The sequence below is a fragment of the Urocitellus parryii genome, chromosome 4, assembly GCF_045843805.1.
Source record: "Urocitellus parryii isolate mUroPar1 chromosome 4, mUroPar1.hap1, whole genome shotgun sequence".
In the NCBI taxonomy this organism is placed as follows: Eukaryota; Metazoa; Chordata; class Mammalia; order Rodentia; family Sciuridae; genus Urocitellus; species Urocitellus parryii.
In genome coordinates this window covers 188,937,281-188,952,488 of record NC_135534.1, presented here as the reverse complement: position 1 = coordinate 188,952,488, position 15,208 = coordinate 188,937,281, and the positions used below count along the sequence as shown (strand labels likewise).

At 37.7% G+C, this 15,208-nt stretch overlaps 1 protein-coding gene across 4 annotated transcripts in view; it reads right to left on the bottom strand.

The window, feature by feature from the left end:
- The window catches only part of Musk (muscle associated receptor tyrosine kinase), a 104,352-nt gene that overhangs the window by 69,160 nt on the left and 19,984 nt on the right, over positions 1 to 15,208 (bottom strand). For all 4 annotated transcript variants that reach the window (XM_026391162.2, XM_026391163.2, XM_026391164.2 and 1 more), the window contains exon 5: positions 14,854 to 14,995. In XM_026391162.2, the coding sequence (XP_026246947.1) occupies positions 14,854 to 14,995 (142 nt within the window). The remainder of the gene's footprint in view (positions 1 to 14,853; positions 14,996 to 15,208) is intronic.

Here is a 15,208-nt window from a genome sequence, read left to right as displayed (position 1 = left end):
GTGGCAAGAATTCCATTCAGGGCTTCTTTTAAGGACACACTCAGAAACTGGGAAATCCAGATCTTATTAACAGGAAAATTTCCTTGCAATTATATTCAGTACCCTTGCAGCTGAATGTAGGTGGTAGATCTAAATTTTCATCCTAACTTTGCTGTTCACTAGCTATTGATCCAGGTTGCTGCTTAATTTCTCTGACCTTCAGCATTTTCATCCAGAAAATGTTATTATTAACTCCCAACCCATAGAAGTCTGGAGGGATTAAATGATAGGATTAGTTAATGTGGCACCTAACAGATAGCTCAAAGCACTGGAGTCAAGGTCTTCTATTTTTTTTTTCCTGGAGCTATTTGATCTTTAGAACATCTTTCTGAATCATGAAGACTGCTCCTTCAACGACTTCAAAGAGAGTGGGCTTTATTTTTATTTTATTTTTTAAAATGTCAACCTGGGTTAGCTGGCTGCATCCTGGATATTAATCACTTTGAGTCTTTTTTCCCCCCCTCTGGGTGTTCAAAGCCTGTGCTTAACTCCATTCTTAAACTGAATTATCTAAGAGGAATCACTTGTAAAAAGAGAAATTCATTCTTTAGACCATGTTACCAGAATACGAACACTAATCTATATGGTTTGATGGAATGGAATACGTTCTTAAATAGATTATCACATTCTGTGCTGTATTTTTAATGAATTCCTGAATTGGAGATGCCTGTTAGTAGACAAGCACTATACAGAACAAATTGGGTTATTTAAATTGTTTTTGTTTTTTATTAAAAAAAAAAATTGACCCAGGGATGGTTGAAAAGTAATCCTGAAGCTCTGTGGTATTTTTGTTTCTGAACAGATTCTACTTTTGTTTTTCATCATTAAAAGAAAATCTGGCAATAATAATGGCAGACCTAAATAAACACCTAGTTTCTCTTTCCTGACTTTTGGTAGTTAATGCAAAGATACTCGATCCTGGTGTGCTGCCACTGTTTACATTTCTGTTCCCTTTGAAGTGGGGCAGTGCATGAGGCGGTTTACCCACTGTGGCTCCATCTCTGAAGGAATCTGAAGGCAAGCTCCTTCAGAAACAGACACATCATCCTCATTCAATGACTCTTTCCCCAGTCCTCAAAGGAAGGGCTGCCTGCCTCCATGATATCATGATTCTCTAAAGTGGCTTGGGGTGGGAACATTTCTGTGGCCTTTGAGATAATAACATTTTTCTAGCTTGTAAATATGGATGGTGACTAATGAGCGTCAGCAAGAAGTGTTTACCAAGTAAATCAGACAAGAGACTCATGAAGTTCACTAGTTTTTATTTCACTCTTAGGAGCAGAGGGTGCAGCTATTGAGAATATTCTAGTTAAACTGGTTCTGGAAATATATTCGGAGTTTAACCATCAGTTAATAAAAAGTCAGACTTTCAGTTCTGATTCACTTTATTCATACTTAAAAAAGAAACTCATCTTCTGATTTTGATGGATGAGAGGCCACATGGCTTAATTCCTAGGACTGAAGTCTTCCTTAGTTTTCCTTTTAAAAATAATTTAATTCTGAAATAATTTCAGATTTGCAAAAAAGTTGCAAAGAGACTATAGATGGCTTCAGGTATATTCACCCAACTTCCCCTATCTTACACAATGATACACTTATTAAAATCTTAGCTGACTTTAAATGGCATTTTAAAAGAACCTACACTTGGGAAGATACCTGCATTTTGACAGTCATCAAATAAGGTGAATTTTATAAGAAAAAAGTGGGTTTTTTGTTGTTGTTGTTTTTAGCCAGTTTAAGAAAAAAGTAGATAAACATTATAAAGAACAAATTGGGTCATTTAAATTGGGTTATTTAAATCCTATTAAAATTTATTTTTATTTTTTGAAACAAAAATTAGCTGGAAAAATAAATAAGAGCCACAACCTCCGACATCTGAAATCCCAGCATAGTGTCCTGGTTTCCTAAAGTGGCTTGAGTTGGGAGCATTCTGTGGCCATAGAATTCTGAATGCCACACAGGGCCACATGTCCCCAAATTGTAGGTTCCCATGATGAAGTAATGGTAGCCATCCACCCATCTACAAACTTATGTCCAAGAGAGAATACCATCAAAGAGAACCTCAGTGTGAGTCTGTGAGTCAGACCACAGGTCACTGTGACTTTTACAGGACCACTAATAGACATTGTCCCCAATTCTCTAGGGTTCTCTAGTCCTTCTCTTACTCCCTGGTTATGAGTCAGTGTCGAGCTGTGCATACAGGGTCAGTCTGGATTTCCCCTCTAGTTTCCTCTTTCCTCTCTCATTGGGAGATGATCTACATCAGGGCCTGCAGATCATCAGAACTCTGCTGGGTCTCACCTCTCTGAGATCTTTCCCTGATCTCTCACTGCCTCCTCGGTCCTCTGTGTGCACCCTACACAATCTCTATCACTGCAACTAGATTGCAATTTAATTATTTTAGTTACTTACTTGCCTGTCCATCTCCCTTAGTAAATATGAAAACTTTTTAAGAACCTTATTGCTGTAGTTTGGATCTTGAATGTGCCCCAAACACCCATTTGCCAAAGGCTTGTTTGCCAGCTTATGACGTTCTTGGGAGGTGGTAGACCTTTTAAAGTTACTGCCTGGTGGGAGGAAATTAGATCATTGGGGACATGCCTTAGCCACCATGAGGTAAATAGCCCCTCCTCTGCTACATGCTTCCTCCATTGTGTAATGTATTGCCCAAGGCAAGATGACCAAGTGACCATGGACTGAAACTCTGAAACCATGAACCAAAATAAACCTTTCATTTTTTAAAGTTGACTACCTTAGATATTTTGTAATAGTAACAGAAAAGTAATGTATGTCTTACTTTTCCTCTATATCTTTAGAAATTATTACAAGGAATATAGTAGACATTCAACAAATAAATGTGATACTATCCTAATATTTATATTTTGCTATATGCCAAGAAGCTATCTTTCTACTTAGATATTTAAGATTCCTCTGGAATAAAAAAATTCCAAGTAGAAATCCTCAAGTCAATGTCTCCCAAAGTATGATTCATGGATTACCTACACAAAGGATCATTTGGGGTGGTATTAAAAAGCACTGTCACAGACCTATTAGATCTGAATCTCTGGTGAATGTACCCTGAAGCTATGTCTTTTAGGAAGATCCAAAAACTTTTCTAATGTACACCGATGTTTGAAAACCACTGAAGGAAGAATTCCATGAATCCATCAAATCAAATCATATTTGTATCTCTTCATATAGAGGTTTTGAAGTGTGTATAATCAATGACATGATCAGGAAAAGGAAAACAACAATATATTAGCATAAGAGAGAAGGCAACTTCTGGTCAGTTTAGTGTAACAGATTCTATAACTAAGCTTTAAACTGGATTCTGAGACACATGCCAGGCAGGGTGAAATGTAATGTAAGGAAGGTGGGAGAATGCCAGTTTCTCTTAAAAGACCATTTATTTCTCCCAGGCACTAAATTTTTAAAGTAATTTCCCCACTCGGAATTGACTTGGGAATAGTAAGCGAGAGAATGATCAATATTTCCAACAAGATTTTTTGGCAAGTATCTGTTTCTGTGATGAATAACATGGAAGTTCGGGATATACACTGAAGTTGCTTCCACTTTCATGCCGTTGTGTCTTTTATTTTATTCATTTATCTTTTGGGACAGGTTGTCCCCAGATAGCCTCCTTCCAGTTTACTATGAAAAGACCACCTTCACACAGATCCTCAGCTAAGCCTCCCCATATCTCTCATCACAGTGGGGCCAAACCAAAGTTATAATCTCTGACAAGTACCAAGAATGCAGGTACAAAGCATTGCTGATTGAGGGCAGATTTATGTTCTTTGGAAACCAGATGAGCAGTTGGTAATGTTGACATTCTATTGATGAAATTTGAGAAGCCTAACCAGTAGTAGTCTCTGGGTAGAAGTCATCCAGCTTTAGAACAATGCAAACAACAGACAATGATACTGAGGACAGTCATTTGTCAAAGAGCCACCTCGTAGACACTGTGTCTGCTCTCCCAGGCCATTTTAAGAACTCTAGGCGGTAGGTAACATTGACCCCATCTCATGAGTGAGGAAACAGATTTGCAGAGGTCAAGTAAACTATCCAACCTCACATAACTGGTAAATGGCATAGACTGGATTGACACCCAGGTCTTGCTGATGCTAAACATGTGAACTCTGCAGAGTACGGGTCTACCCGACATAATATTACAAAAGGAAAGAATCGAGAATGGGTCCTGGAAGATGCTTAAGAATCAAGACATCCAAGCTCCTTTGCGAACTTGAGCAAAGTCATGATTTTTTTTCCTGGTCTTAAGTTTCCTTATCTGCAAAATAAGAAATGGAGCTATGATTTTGAAGCTCTGTTCCAGAGCTAAGCCTTATGGTTACTTTTCTGAGAGAATCAAAGTTAATACAGATGAATTCTATTTGAGATCAGAATTCCTAATTTGCCATTGAACTTGACTACTTCTACCACAAAGGTAAAGATGACACATGGAAAAAAGAGCCATCATGGTCTTCACTAGTGCTTACATCATTGTTTCTGTGACACAAAAATTAGATTAGCCCTAGAAATAACATTGAGTGATTTCTGTGTGCAATCACTCTTGTGAGAGCTATAAATATGTTATCTAAACTTATCTGACTAAAATGTATGAGGTAGATAGTATTATTAGCCTTGCTTTGTAGGTGTGGAAACTGAGGCACAGAGAGATTAAGGAACCTGCTGGAAGTTACACAGGCAGCAAGCAGGAGAGTCGGGATTTGAAATCAAGCTGTTTGTTCTAGACTCCACAGCCCATGTGGTTCTCTTGAGAGTCTAGAACTTGGGTTGTTTACCAGAACATTAAGTTTTCTCCAAAAATCATGCCTGCATAGGTTATCATTCATGGAAATAAACACACTAACTAAAGTCTCAAAGTATTGATAACCAAAGGAAGCAACTGAATGTAAAATTATTTGAATTCCATATTGCTATTGAAGGCTAAGTCATTTTTCCATGAAATCTTAGCATGAATCCAAATATATGAATTTTAAATTTACATTTTGAAATCAAGCCCAAGGTATGATTTTTTCTGTCTCACAGAATTCTTGGATCACTGCTCAATGCATCTTCTTTAGGGATGAATTAGTTTATTAAAGAGAAAGAAAATTTCCCTTTCTGTATATGTGTGTTAAAACCTGTACATCTTATTGCAATACGTGAAAAACGAAATTAAAACTTATTCCAATTAGAGTACACCTGCTCAGGTCACGATAACTTTTCCTTTCAAACCATATCAGATCTACATTCCATGAAGGAATTTAATTATTTTTAAGCACATTGTCTTCAACACTGCCATTTAAGAGAACCTAATTGCCCTTCGACTGGAAGCATGATCTGCCATGGTATAATAATGATTATTTTTCTTTTATGACATAATTATTCTTTTATGACTTTTATGACAACTCTTCAGCAAAAGAACCATTTTAACCTTTTCCCCTGAATGTCCTACAGAACTTTTTAGATGAAATCACAACATAATTTCCCCTAAAGTCAAAATCCAATAGATCAAACTCTTCTTTTAGAGCATGCACTCTACTAAATCATGCAGATTTAATTTCTCCAATGATGGCCCCCAGGGACATCAAAGGAGTATGACTTTTTTTGGGTTTGGTTTGGTTTTAAAATGCACAATGCATTCATGACAGCAAATCAAACCTGTTAGTGGCATCAAACAAGTAGGATTGATGCCGGGAACAGGACCACTGCACATTTACGAAAACTGCAATCGACAGAAGCACAGCACACGTTGGGGTTTTAAATACCTCTCTCTGTGGCATTTGTCATATTAAGAGCTGCAGCATAAACAAAGGAAAAAGTAAAAACATTACACGATCGCTTCCACTTTTGTAGGTGCAACAAGAAAAATGTGATCTCTAGGACAGAAGGCAGCCGGAAGGCTAACATTTGGAAAACAGCACTGATCTCTTCTAGGTGGATCTATTGACCTCTGCTTATGCGAGAAGATAGACGGATGATAGATAGATAGACAGATAAATAGATAGATAGGAAGGACAGACAGACAGATATGAATTTCTTTTAGTCTTTTGAAATTCTGCTTTTCACCTTCCATACTGCATAAATGTTTGCAAAAAAAGAAAAAGTTTCTGAGGAGATTTGGTCAGTCCTAAGGTACCTGGTCAAGCCTTTAGATTTATCAGGTGCTCTGACAAGGGATAGCAATTTATGCACGGCTGGGGCTAGCCTTCCTTCCCCTCCTCAAAGTGCCTTGCCCACGTGTGGAGACAGAATGCTGCTTTTCAAAGCCCAGTGTCCATGAGGAGTCTTACAGGCTGCAACACCAGTCCTACAGGCTGAAACCTGCAACACCTCTACCTACAAGGACTGTTCTCACTCCTGTTCTGCTTTAGTTCCTCTCCGAGTCTCACTGGGGGTATTGATGCCAAGCCACATTTGCTGCAAACCTTTCTTGGCTCCAGCTTCCCTGTCTTTGTCTTAATGGATTAAAACTCTCAGGGCAAACAAGGTAATAATGGAAAGTGCCATCAGCAGGGAGCTGGTGACACTCCAAATCTACCCACTTCATTTTTGGATCCCAAAGACTCTCTATCAGATTTTATACACAAAACAGGATTTATCTGAGTGTGAGATTCATAGAACACTGTCAGATCCACATTGAGATAAATTATGTTATGATAGTTAAATCGAAGAACACAAGGAAAGAAAAACAATTCTATTATTTGTACATTGTAAATGTGTCTTTTCCATTAATTAAAAAAACAAAGACCCATCTGGACATAAAAACAAGACTGAGGTTATTAAACTAAAGCGATTTAGTTTCTGTGGTATTATTATTCTTTAAACACATATTTTATAAAAGGAGCATACACTGTTGGTTAAACATGAGGACATAAAAAAATCAATATGGCACTTGAGAGTTATCCAACGTGACCACAGTAGCAACTCTCCTTGAAACCCCAGCCCAACTATTCAGATGAGCATATATCATTGTCATCGCCGTGGGCCACTGAGTTTCTTACTGGCCTTTCAGAGTGCTCAGGAGAAAACTGTTCCAGATGTACCAAGAAAATGCTGGGGCTCATTCTTTAAAGTAAAATGTAGAGCAGAATGGAGAAAAGGCAAAACTGTCTCTTGGGAGAAAATTTCTTCTACGAGGCCCTGAAAAGCCACTCAGACTCTGTTTTCATCCTAACAAAGGCATTATGTGGTTACTATTTTGAGGGGGAAAAAGACTACACGGAAAATGTTGCTTTCATTGCTTTGGGGACCTATTTAACACAAATGATCACAAGCATAAATAATACTTATATTTAAACATAAGAAGGCTTTGTGAGATAGTATGGTCGGTTCATTAGTTTTATCATTGTATGTTTATTCCCATATTTGGAAACAGCTAAGGAATTATCTCAGTTAGAAGGAAAAAGCCACAAAACAGGTATAATGGCCTTTAGCAGCTGTAAGACAAATCTCAATTTCAGAGGCATTAAGATGTAAATCCATAAAATGTAAATCAAAGGAATGAAAAAATTAGTCAATGGTGATCGCAAGAAGCCAGTGATTCAAGGATGGACCCCAGATATGAGTTATATAGTATGGTAAAATAATAAAAAAAATTGTCAGAATACATGAAATCTATTATCCAGATTTCTTTGGTGATATTAGGAAAAAAGATGTCCCCTGGTCCCATCCTGCCATAAAACTTATTCAAATGCCCACTGTCCCAGAGGTACCTGAGATAGCCTGAATTTTCCATAGGAAAGTTCTACAGCTATGAGACTGACAACCCTTCTCTGCATTCCAGATGCCTGTGGAGTTGGGGAAACGTTAGAAACTCCCCTGCCAACGTTTCAACTCTGTGTACCTATGTAGGTCTCATCTAGCAGTGCTTCATGTCTCTGGGAACTTTTGTTTGTGTTACTTTTCCCTTTATGCTATAAGTCAATGGCACCTAACAAAGTATGGAAAAGGTTCATAGAGAAATCAGAACCCAAACTGAATGTTCATGGTGGATCTTGAAAACCACTATAAAGTCACATAGGGCAGGTTTCTATCTATAAGTAAGAAAGAAGAGTTAAATAGATAGAAAATCCATCCGTCTGTTCTCTGACCCCTTCCCTTCCTCCATCTGGATGGCTCCATTCATTTCCTCTGCAGGCCTCACTCTGTTTCTACACATTGGTTCATTTCCTAAGGAAATGGTGTGTTCCACGTTCCCTTCATCAGACCTCCACCCTGAGCTTTCTTGCTGTGAATACCTAATCAACACAGGGATCAACTGCCTTTGACAGAACTTTTCCCATCTTTGAGTTTGTCTTGGAGAAGAGCTGCAAAATAACATGTCACACCAGTGAACAGAAAGATTCATGGATCTTTCTCCAAATCATACATATTGGGAAGACATGTTTTTTGAAAGCATAAATATGTCTATTAGTTGTTCCTAGTTATAAAGGTTCAAAAGCACAGAGCAATGTGAAAAGTAAAAATTGAAGTTAGCTCTCAAGCAATCTACATGCAGAGGTGAGGACTGTTGGGTTTGACACACAGGTACTCCAATATGTACCATATATTGCTCTTTACTCACATAGCATATTGCTAATGAATTAATATTTCTAAAGCACTTGGAAGAGTACCATGTATATATATGATAAGCACTATACAAGTACTTTATTAAATTAAGTAAATAATTAAAACAGCAAACAATTATGTAGTGTTTTATATGTGCTTATGCTGACGGGTAATTACTGCAATCCAAGATGTAAATGCTATTCTTATTTCTATACTATTTTTGCAGGGAGGTGGTACCAGGATTGAACTCAGAGGCATTCAACCCTGAGCCACATCCTCAACCTTATTTTGTATTTTATTTAGAGACAGGGTCTCACTGAGTTGCTAAGTGCCTTGCATTTGCTGAGGCTGTCTTTGAACTTGTGAGCCTCCTGACTCAGCCTCCTGAGCCGCTGAGATTATAGGAGTGCACCACCATACCCAGTTTTATCTCTATTTTATAGAGGAGAAAACTAAAGCTCAGAGTTGGGAAACAGACCCACATCATGTACATGGTGGACATTTTTAGAAGTTATTACCTACAGATCTATTTCATTCTTTTTCATGTCTGAATGGAACTTCATCACACATCTCCTACAGATATGAAGTTAAACTCTTTTTAATTTGTTACTGTTATAAACAATTTTGTAATAAATAATCTTGAATATACAATTGTGAAAATTTTCCTTTAGATAAATTTGCAGAAATTAAATTGATATGCATTTTAAAGTTTGATTTTTTTTTCCAAAAAGACCTCCACTAGGCTATACAAAACTATTGGCATAGATGAAAGTGATAGTTTCCTGATATCCTCTCTATGGTTGAGACTCAAATTGTCCCATGTAAGTAGTCTTTCTTTTAAATACTTTAATTGTCTTTGATATTTCATTATGAAGTGTCTCAGTAAAATCATTTATTTATCAGTTCTTTCTTTTTACCAACAGGGACTTGATTTGCTTCTTATACTTGAGGATTTGACTTTCATCAGTGTTGTCTAGTTCTCAGTCATGTTTTTGAGTATTTCCTCTGTTTTCTATATATCTTTAATTATTTCTTAAACTCAATTTCAGCTTTTCCATCTTTTTTTCCCTGCACTAAATTCTAAATTTTAAAGAAATCTCTTCTAATGGGTGAATTTTTTCTCTAATAGGCCATTATTCTGTTAATTTTTAAGTTCGATCATTTTTAATATATTAAAATCATATTAAATTCTTTCTTAAAATTGTCTTTCCTAATGTGTTTTCTTCACATTTTATTCCTTCTTCTGTGTCCTTTTTAAAAATGTTTCCTGTACCGGAGATTGACTCAGGGGCACTTGACCACTGAGCCACACCCCCAGCCATTTTTGTAAAAAAAAATTATTAAGAGACAGGGTCTCGCTGAGTTGTTTAGTGATTTCTAAGGCTGGCTTTGAACTCACGATCCTCCTGCCTCAGCCTCCTGAGTTGCTGGGATTACAAATGTGCTAGGCTTATTTGATACATAAAAATTCCACTATTTATCTCTTTAATCACTCTTATCATATTTATGTTCTAGTCCCTGTTATGTTGCTTATTAACTGAACTCCTTTGTGCATTATGGTAGGTTGCTTCCTGTGGTGCCACAGTTTTGCACTGTGAACTCATTCTCTGTGTGATTTTCTCTCTGAAAATCCTAGGTCACCAGGGTCAGGTATTTCCTTTTGGAGTATTTTTGTTGTTAATATGTTGACCTGGAACCATTATTTTGTTAGCTTCTCCAGGTGACGATTCCAGATTGCTGATAGTATTAATTCCATATCAAACCTATGTATCCTAAGTGTTTAATATTCATCATTAGAAAAACTATTATTTCCTCCCTCTCAATTACAATTCAGGAAGCCACAAGCTTTTGCAGTCTTGCCTTTTTGTGCCCATAGATGGATTTTTTTCTCACCTGTCTTTCCACCTCTATGATTCTCAGTTTTATGAAGGATCTCAATGCCAGCTCCCACTTCATGCGGGTCTGAGACCTTGTCTCCTGCTTCTTTACTGATCTTTATGCAATCACTTAGGTTACAGAGATGGGCATCTCTTCCATGACCCCCAAGACAGTGGAGAATCTGCTCATGAACTTACTGTTCTATTTGTTTAATTCTTTTCCATTTCTGGCTTTTGGAGATTCACATTTTTATTCCTGTGAGTAATAATACAGCTAAGCCAGAATTTTTAGGTGTTTGTAGTAGGCAGATCTTCATATCACCTTGTCTGTCACATTGCAGAAACTATAGTGTTTAACCCTGGTATATCTGATAGTTGGATATTAAATGCTAGGCTTATTTGATACATAAAAATTCCACTATTTATCTCTTCAATCTCTTTTGCAATATTTTCCTTTGGCCTATTTTCCTGCCTGGCAAAGCTCCAACACTTTTGTCCTGTCTTTAAATTGAACTTTCTACTTTCTCTGAACTTCACTTATAAAGCAGAGCAAGGCTGGGTGGGGGACCCATCCACCTGCAGGTTGAGACCACTGCATATGCATGACCCTGCCCTGTTCTCTACTGAAAGCCTCATGCTGCTCCGTAGTCCCAGTTTCCCTTGTGAGTCATCCCTCTCATCCTGCAGCTATTTTAAAACCTTTCCACTCTCCTTACCCTCATGCCAGCCCCTTACAGAAGCATTTCCAGAGGATAACCTTCCTTTCTACCTCCTCAAGGAAATGGAGACCATGAGGCCAGAGTTTTCTCGAATTCCATTCACCCAGCTTACGAACTGATTCATACTGGAAAATCCTTCCCTGTCCCTTCTTCCTGTTATAAGGAAGAACATTCTCTTACTTTCCAAGGAGAGTAACCCTATAATTTATCCTGGAAGCCTAGATACTTTTGAAAGTGAAAGAGGGACTCTATTAATAATTATTCCAGGACAACAGGTGTAACCAGAACTGTCCTGGGAAAACCAGGACACGTGGTCACCCTCTGTGCAAAGTTGATCGTCCCACCCGCTCCCTGAACACACCCTGTGCAGAACACATTGCCTTCAAGAACACATTGCCTTCTCGCTGTATGTTCAAATTTCCTTTCTCATTCCTGATCTAACATTGTTGATATTCTTATAACAATTGCTCCCTTTTTTTAAAAAACTCTTTTCCTTTCTCTGCTTAATTCACCACTAACTCCTCTCCATCAGGAGGAGAGACAGCATTCAGTGTGACTCAGTTTCCTAGACTCTACTCCCTGTGTGGCCTCTTTCCCATTTTTCTAAAATGACACAATTTAGGACTTCCCCCACAGACTTTTAGCAATGATTAAATGAACTAATCCTTGTAAAGCATTTAGCATCTATGAACATTTTAAAATGCTAGCCATCTCCTTGCTTATCCTTGTAGAAAGACTCTGTATGTTACACTTGGAATCTTCTTGACATTAGACAGAGGGTAGACTACCTTTACTTTGCCCTTCCAGAGATCCGGCAGTCATTTGGAATGGGAGTTTAATTCCCCCGAGGTAGGATGCTTTTTTCCTGTTTGTTATGACACACCGGGTACAGTGTGTTAACATGCCTGGCATATTTCTCCTTGTTAGGTGCTCTCAGGGGCAAAGCCTATCTTTTCCTGGCATGCCCATCTGCAATAAGTGTAGCACAGCATCAAACGGCATTATAAAGCTCTGATTCAAAACAGCCATCACATGGCTATTTGCAGAATTACTACATGACACATACATATATTCATCTGCCCTGACTCATGATCAGGGTTCAGCCTCACCTTTGACCTTCACCACTGCCAAGCACTTTTGGGTTCTTCTAGTCATTTCTCTGTTGCTTTTTCACTGGTTGTGAGCTGACCCTTCCTCTAAATAGGTCATGTCTGCATTCTGACTTGCAGGACTGTCAACTATTTCTTCAAGTGGAAGTCAACCTTTCAGAACTTCCAGAGTCCAAATGGGATTACTGTAATATTCATGTTTTAATAGTAATTATAATTAGAGTAGATACGATTTATTACATCCTTATTATGTTCCCGAAACCGTGCTGTCACATATTTTCGCTATTTTAATAGGGACTAGAGAGGATAGAAATAGACGTGTGAGCTAAAATGATTATCTTACCTACTCTGAGAGGAACGTTTAATATATGAGCTTCTCAGTACTAGCAAGTTTTTTGTTTGGTTGGTTTCGAGTTTATTTTTGGTACTGGGAATTGAACCCAGGGTTGTTGGTTGCTTTCCTACTGAGCTGCAGCCCCAGTCCTATTTATTTATTTATTATTTATTTTGAGGCAGGCTTTCACTAAGATCCAGTGGCTGTCCTCAAAGTTGAGTTCCTCCTGCCTCAGCCTCCTGAATCACCAGGATCACAAGTGTGAGCCACCATGCCTGGTAGTACTGCTAGCATATATTAACTGTTAAAGCAATGAGCATTACCATTTAAATGTTAGGAAGAAAGGAGGCAGTATTTAGTCCTACTAATGGCATAGTTAAAAATGTGTCAAGACAGGACTTGTGTAATTGGATTCCAACCAATTAAGATAGGTGATAATTTTCTCTAAGCCAATGTTAAAACATTTAAAAAAAATACCTATGAAGACAGTGGCCTAAATGATTACCATTGTATTTTAGAGTAGAGAGGGTTTATATTTGACTTCTTAATGGGGAAAATTCTTTTGTGGAATTTCATACCAATAGATAGGGTTAATTCTCCAGTATTCCATGGGAAGTTCAAGGAATAACTGAATCCAGGTAGATATTCAATGCATCTGAATGTGTTTATATTTTTATTTAGCTTTCACTGAAATAACCACATTAATTGTTGCATACTAATCTTCTCTAATTCATAAAATATTAAAGTCACTATGCTGAAAATGTATCTTTTTATGTCCTGAAAGCCTCTAGTATTAACCAACTTCATTCTTCCCTACAATGAGTTAATGGAAACTCTGTGAACAAACAGGGCAATGACATACTAAAATGTTGCCTCAATTAGAGGCAAATGTAGGAAATGAGGTCATTAAAGCTGTTAGAGGAAGGGCACAAATCCACTCAGGAAATAAAACCGACTTTAAAAGAGCAAGTAGAAACTGCATGAGTGAGAAGGAGGAGATGCCAGAAATGATGGATTTGGGCCAAGGAGAGTCAGAGGGAATCAAAGAGGAAGCCTTGAAGCCTTTCCTGATTGAACTATAACTTGAGCCAACATGTGATAGTCCAACATTTTATCCATTAAAGAGAAAAGCAGGAAAACGGGTGGCAATTCCTATAGCCAACACTTACCAAGTACATACAAAGGACCAGACTCTGCTACACACTCGCGATACTTGATTTCATTAAAAACAACAAACCCTACTTTTCAGATGGGAACACTGACAGCCAGAGATGTAGACTCTGTGGCTTGGGACAGGAAGGGATCAGTACTCAGTTTACTCACCTAGTACAGGTTGGGCTGGTAATTCCTACTTTTAAGCAAAATGGGGTATAATTTTAGGTCGAGAACCCAATGGACAAGTGAATAGAACACTATGGTCTGTTTGGATTCTGATTTCTCAGTGAAGACCTTTCACACTGAGTTATTGAATTAATTGAATTTTTTAAAAAAATTGACAACATATCACTATGTTGACAATATATTCCATAATCCACAGAAATAGGATCATTTTTGATGATCTGTTTTTGAGTCATATTTTTCTCATCCCTTTATGACAGAATACAATATGAAAAAAACTTTTATCTTCCTCTTTATATCTTTTTTAAAAAGTCATTCGATATGCTGAAAAAGTTGAAATTAATGTCTCCAAACATATCGATGAGGGAGATTTGTCTAAGCCAGGAAGAAATTTTAAAATGCTGTCCTGTTGTTTTGGTACGATACTGAATTTAGTCAGTAGTCGTCAAAATTACCAGAGATTGAGAGTGATGGATGGAACATCGTTTTATTTTATTTTTTGTACTAGGCATTAAACCCAAGGGTGCTTTGCCACTGAGCTACACCCCTAGCTCTTTTTATTTTTATTTTGAGACTGGGTCTCACTAAGCTGTTTAGGGCCTCACTAAGTTGCTGAGACTGGCCTGGAACTTGTGATCCTCCTGTCTCAGCCTCCCTAGTTGCTGGGATTATAGTCATAAATTGTTGTGCCTATCAGAACGCAGCTTTTTACACTAGTGAAAATTTCCTTTTTTAACTTTTCTGTTCTCATAGTATGAACCTCTGGTCAATACCTAGAGGAGTTGAGAGAACTGGACTACCTACGTCTCTTCTCTCTCAAGCCTTCCTAGGAAGATATGAGGCCTCCTGACAGCACAGTGACAGGAAGCCTTGTAGCTTCTTACCCTCGACTTCCAGCTTCACCAGTTTGGAATACGCGGTCCCGAGGCTGTTTTTTGCCACACATCGATACTGTCCTGCGTCCTCCTTTTGCACATTATGAATCCTTAAACTCCCAGATTCAAGAACTGCCACACGGGAATTTTCCTGCCAGAAATAAGAATATAAGTTGGAAAACATTCCTAACCAAGGAAACATTTGCTTATCTTATCATCATCATTATTACTTAAAAAATATTAGCCTTTATTGGGCATTTATTATGTATAACACACAATATTAAATGTGATAGTGCAAGATGACCTAAATTAAGCATCACAAAAATCCCCCAAAACTGTTTTTATTACATAGATATCATTAAAA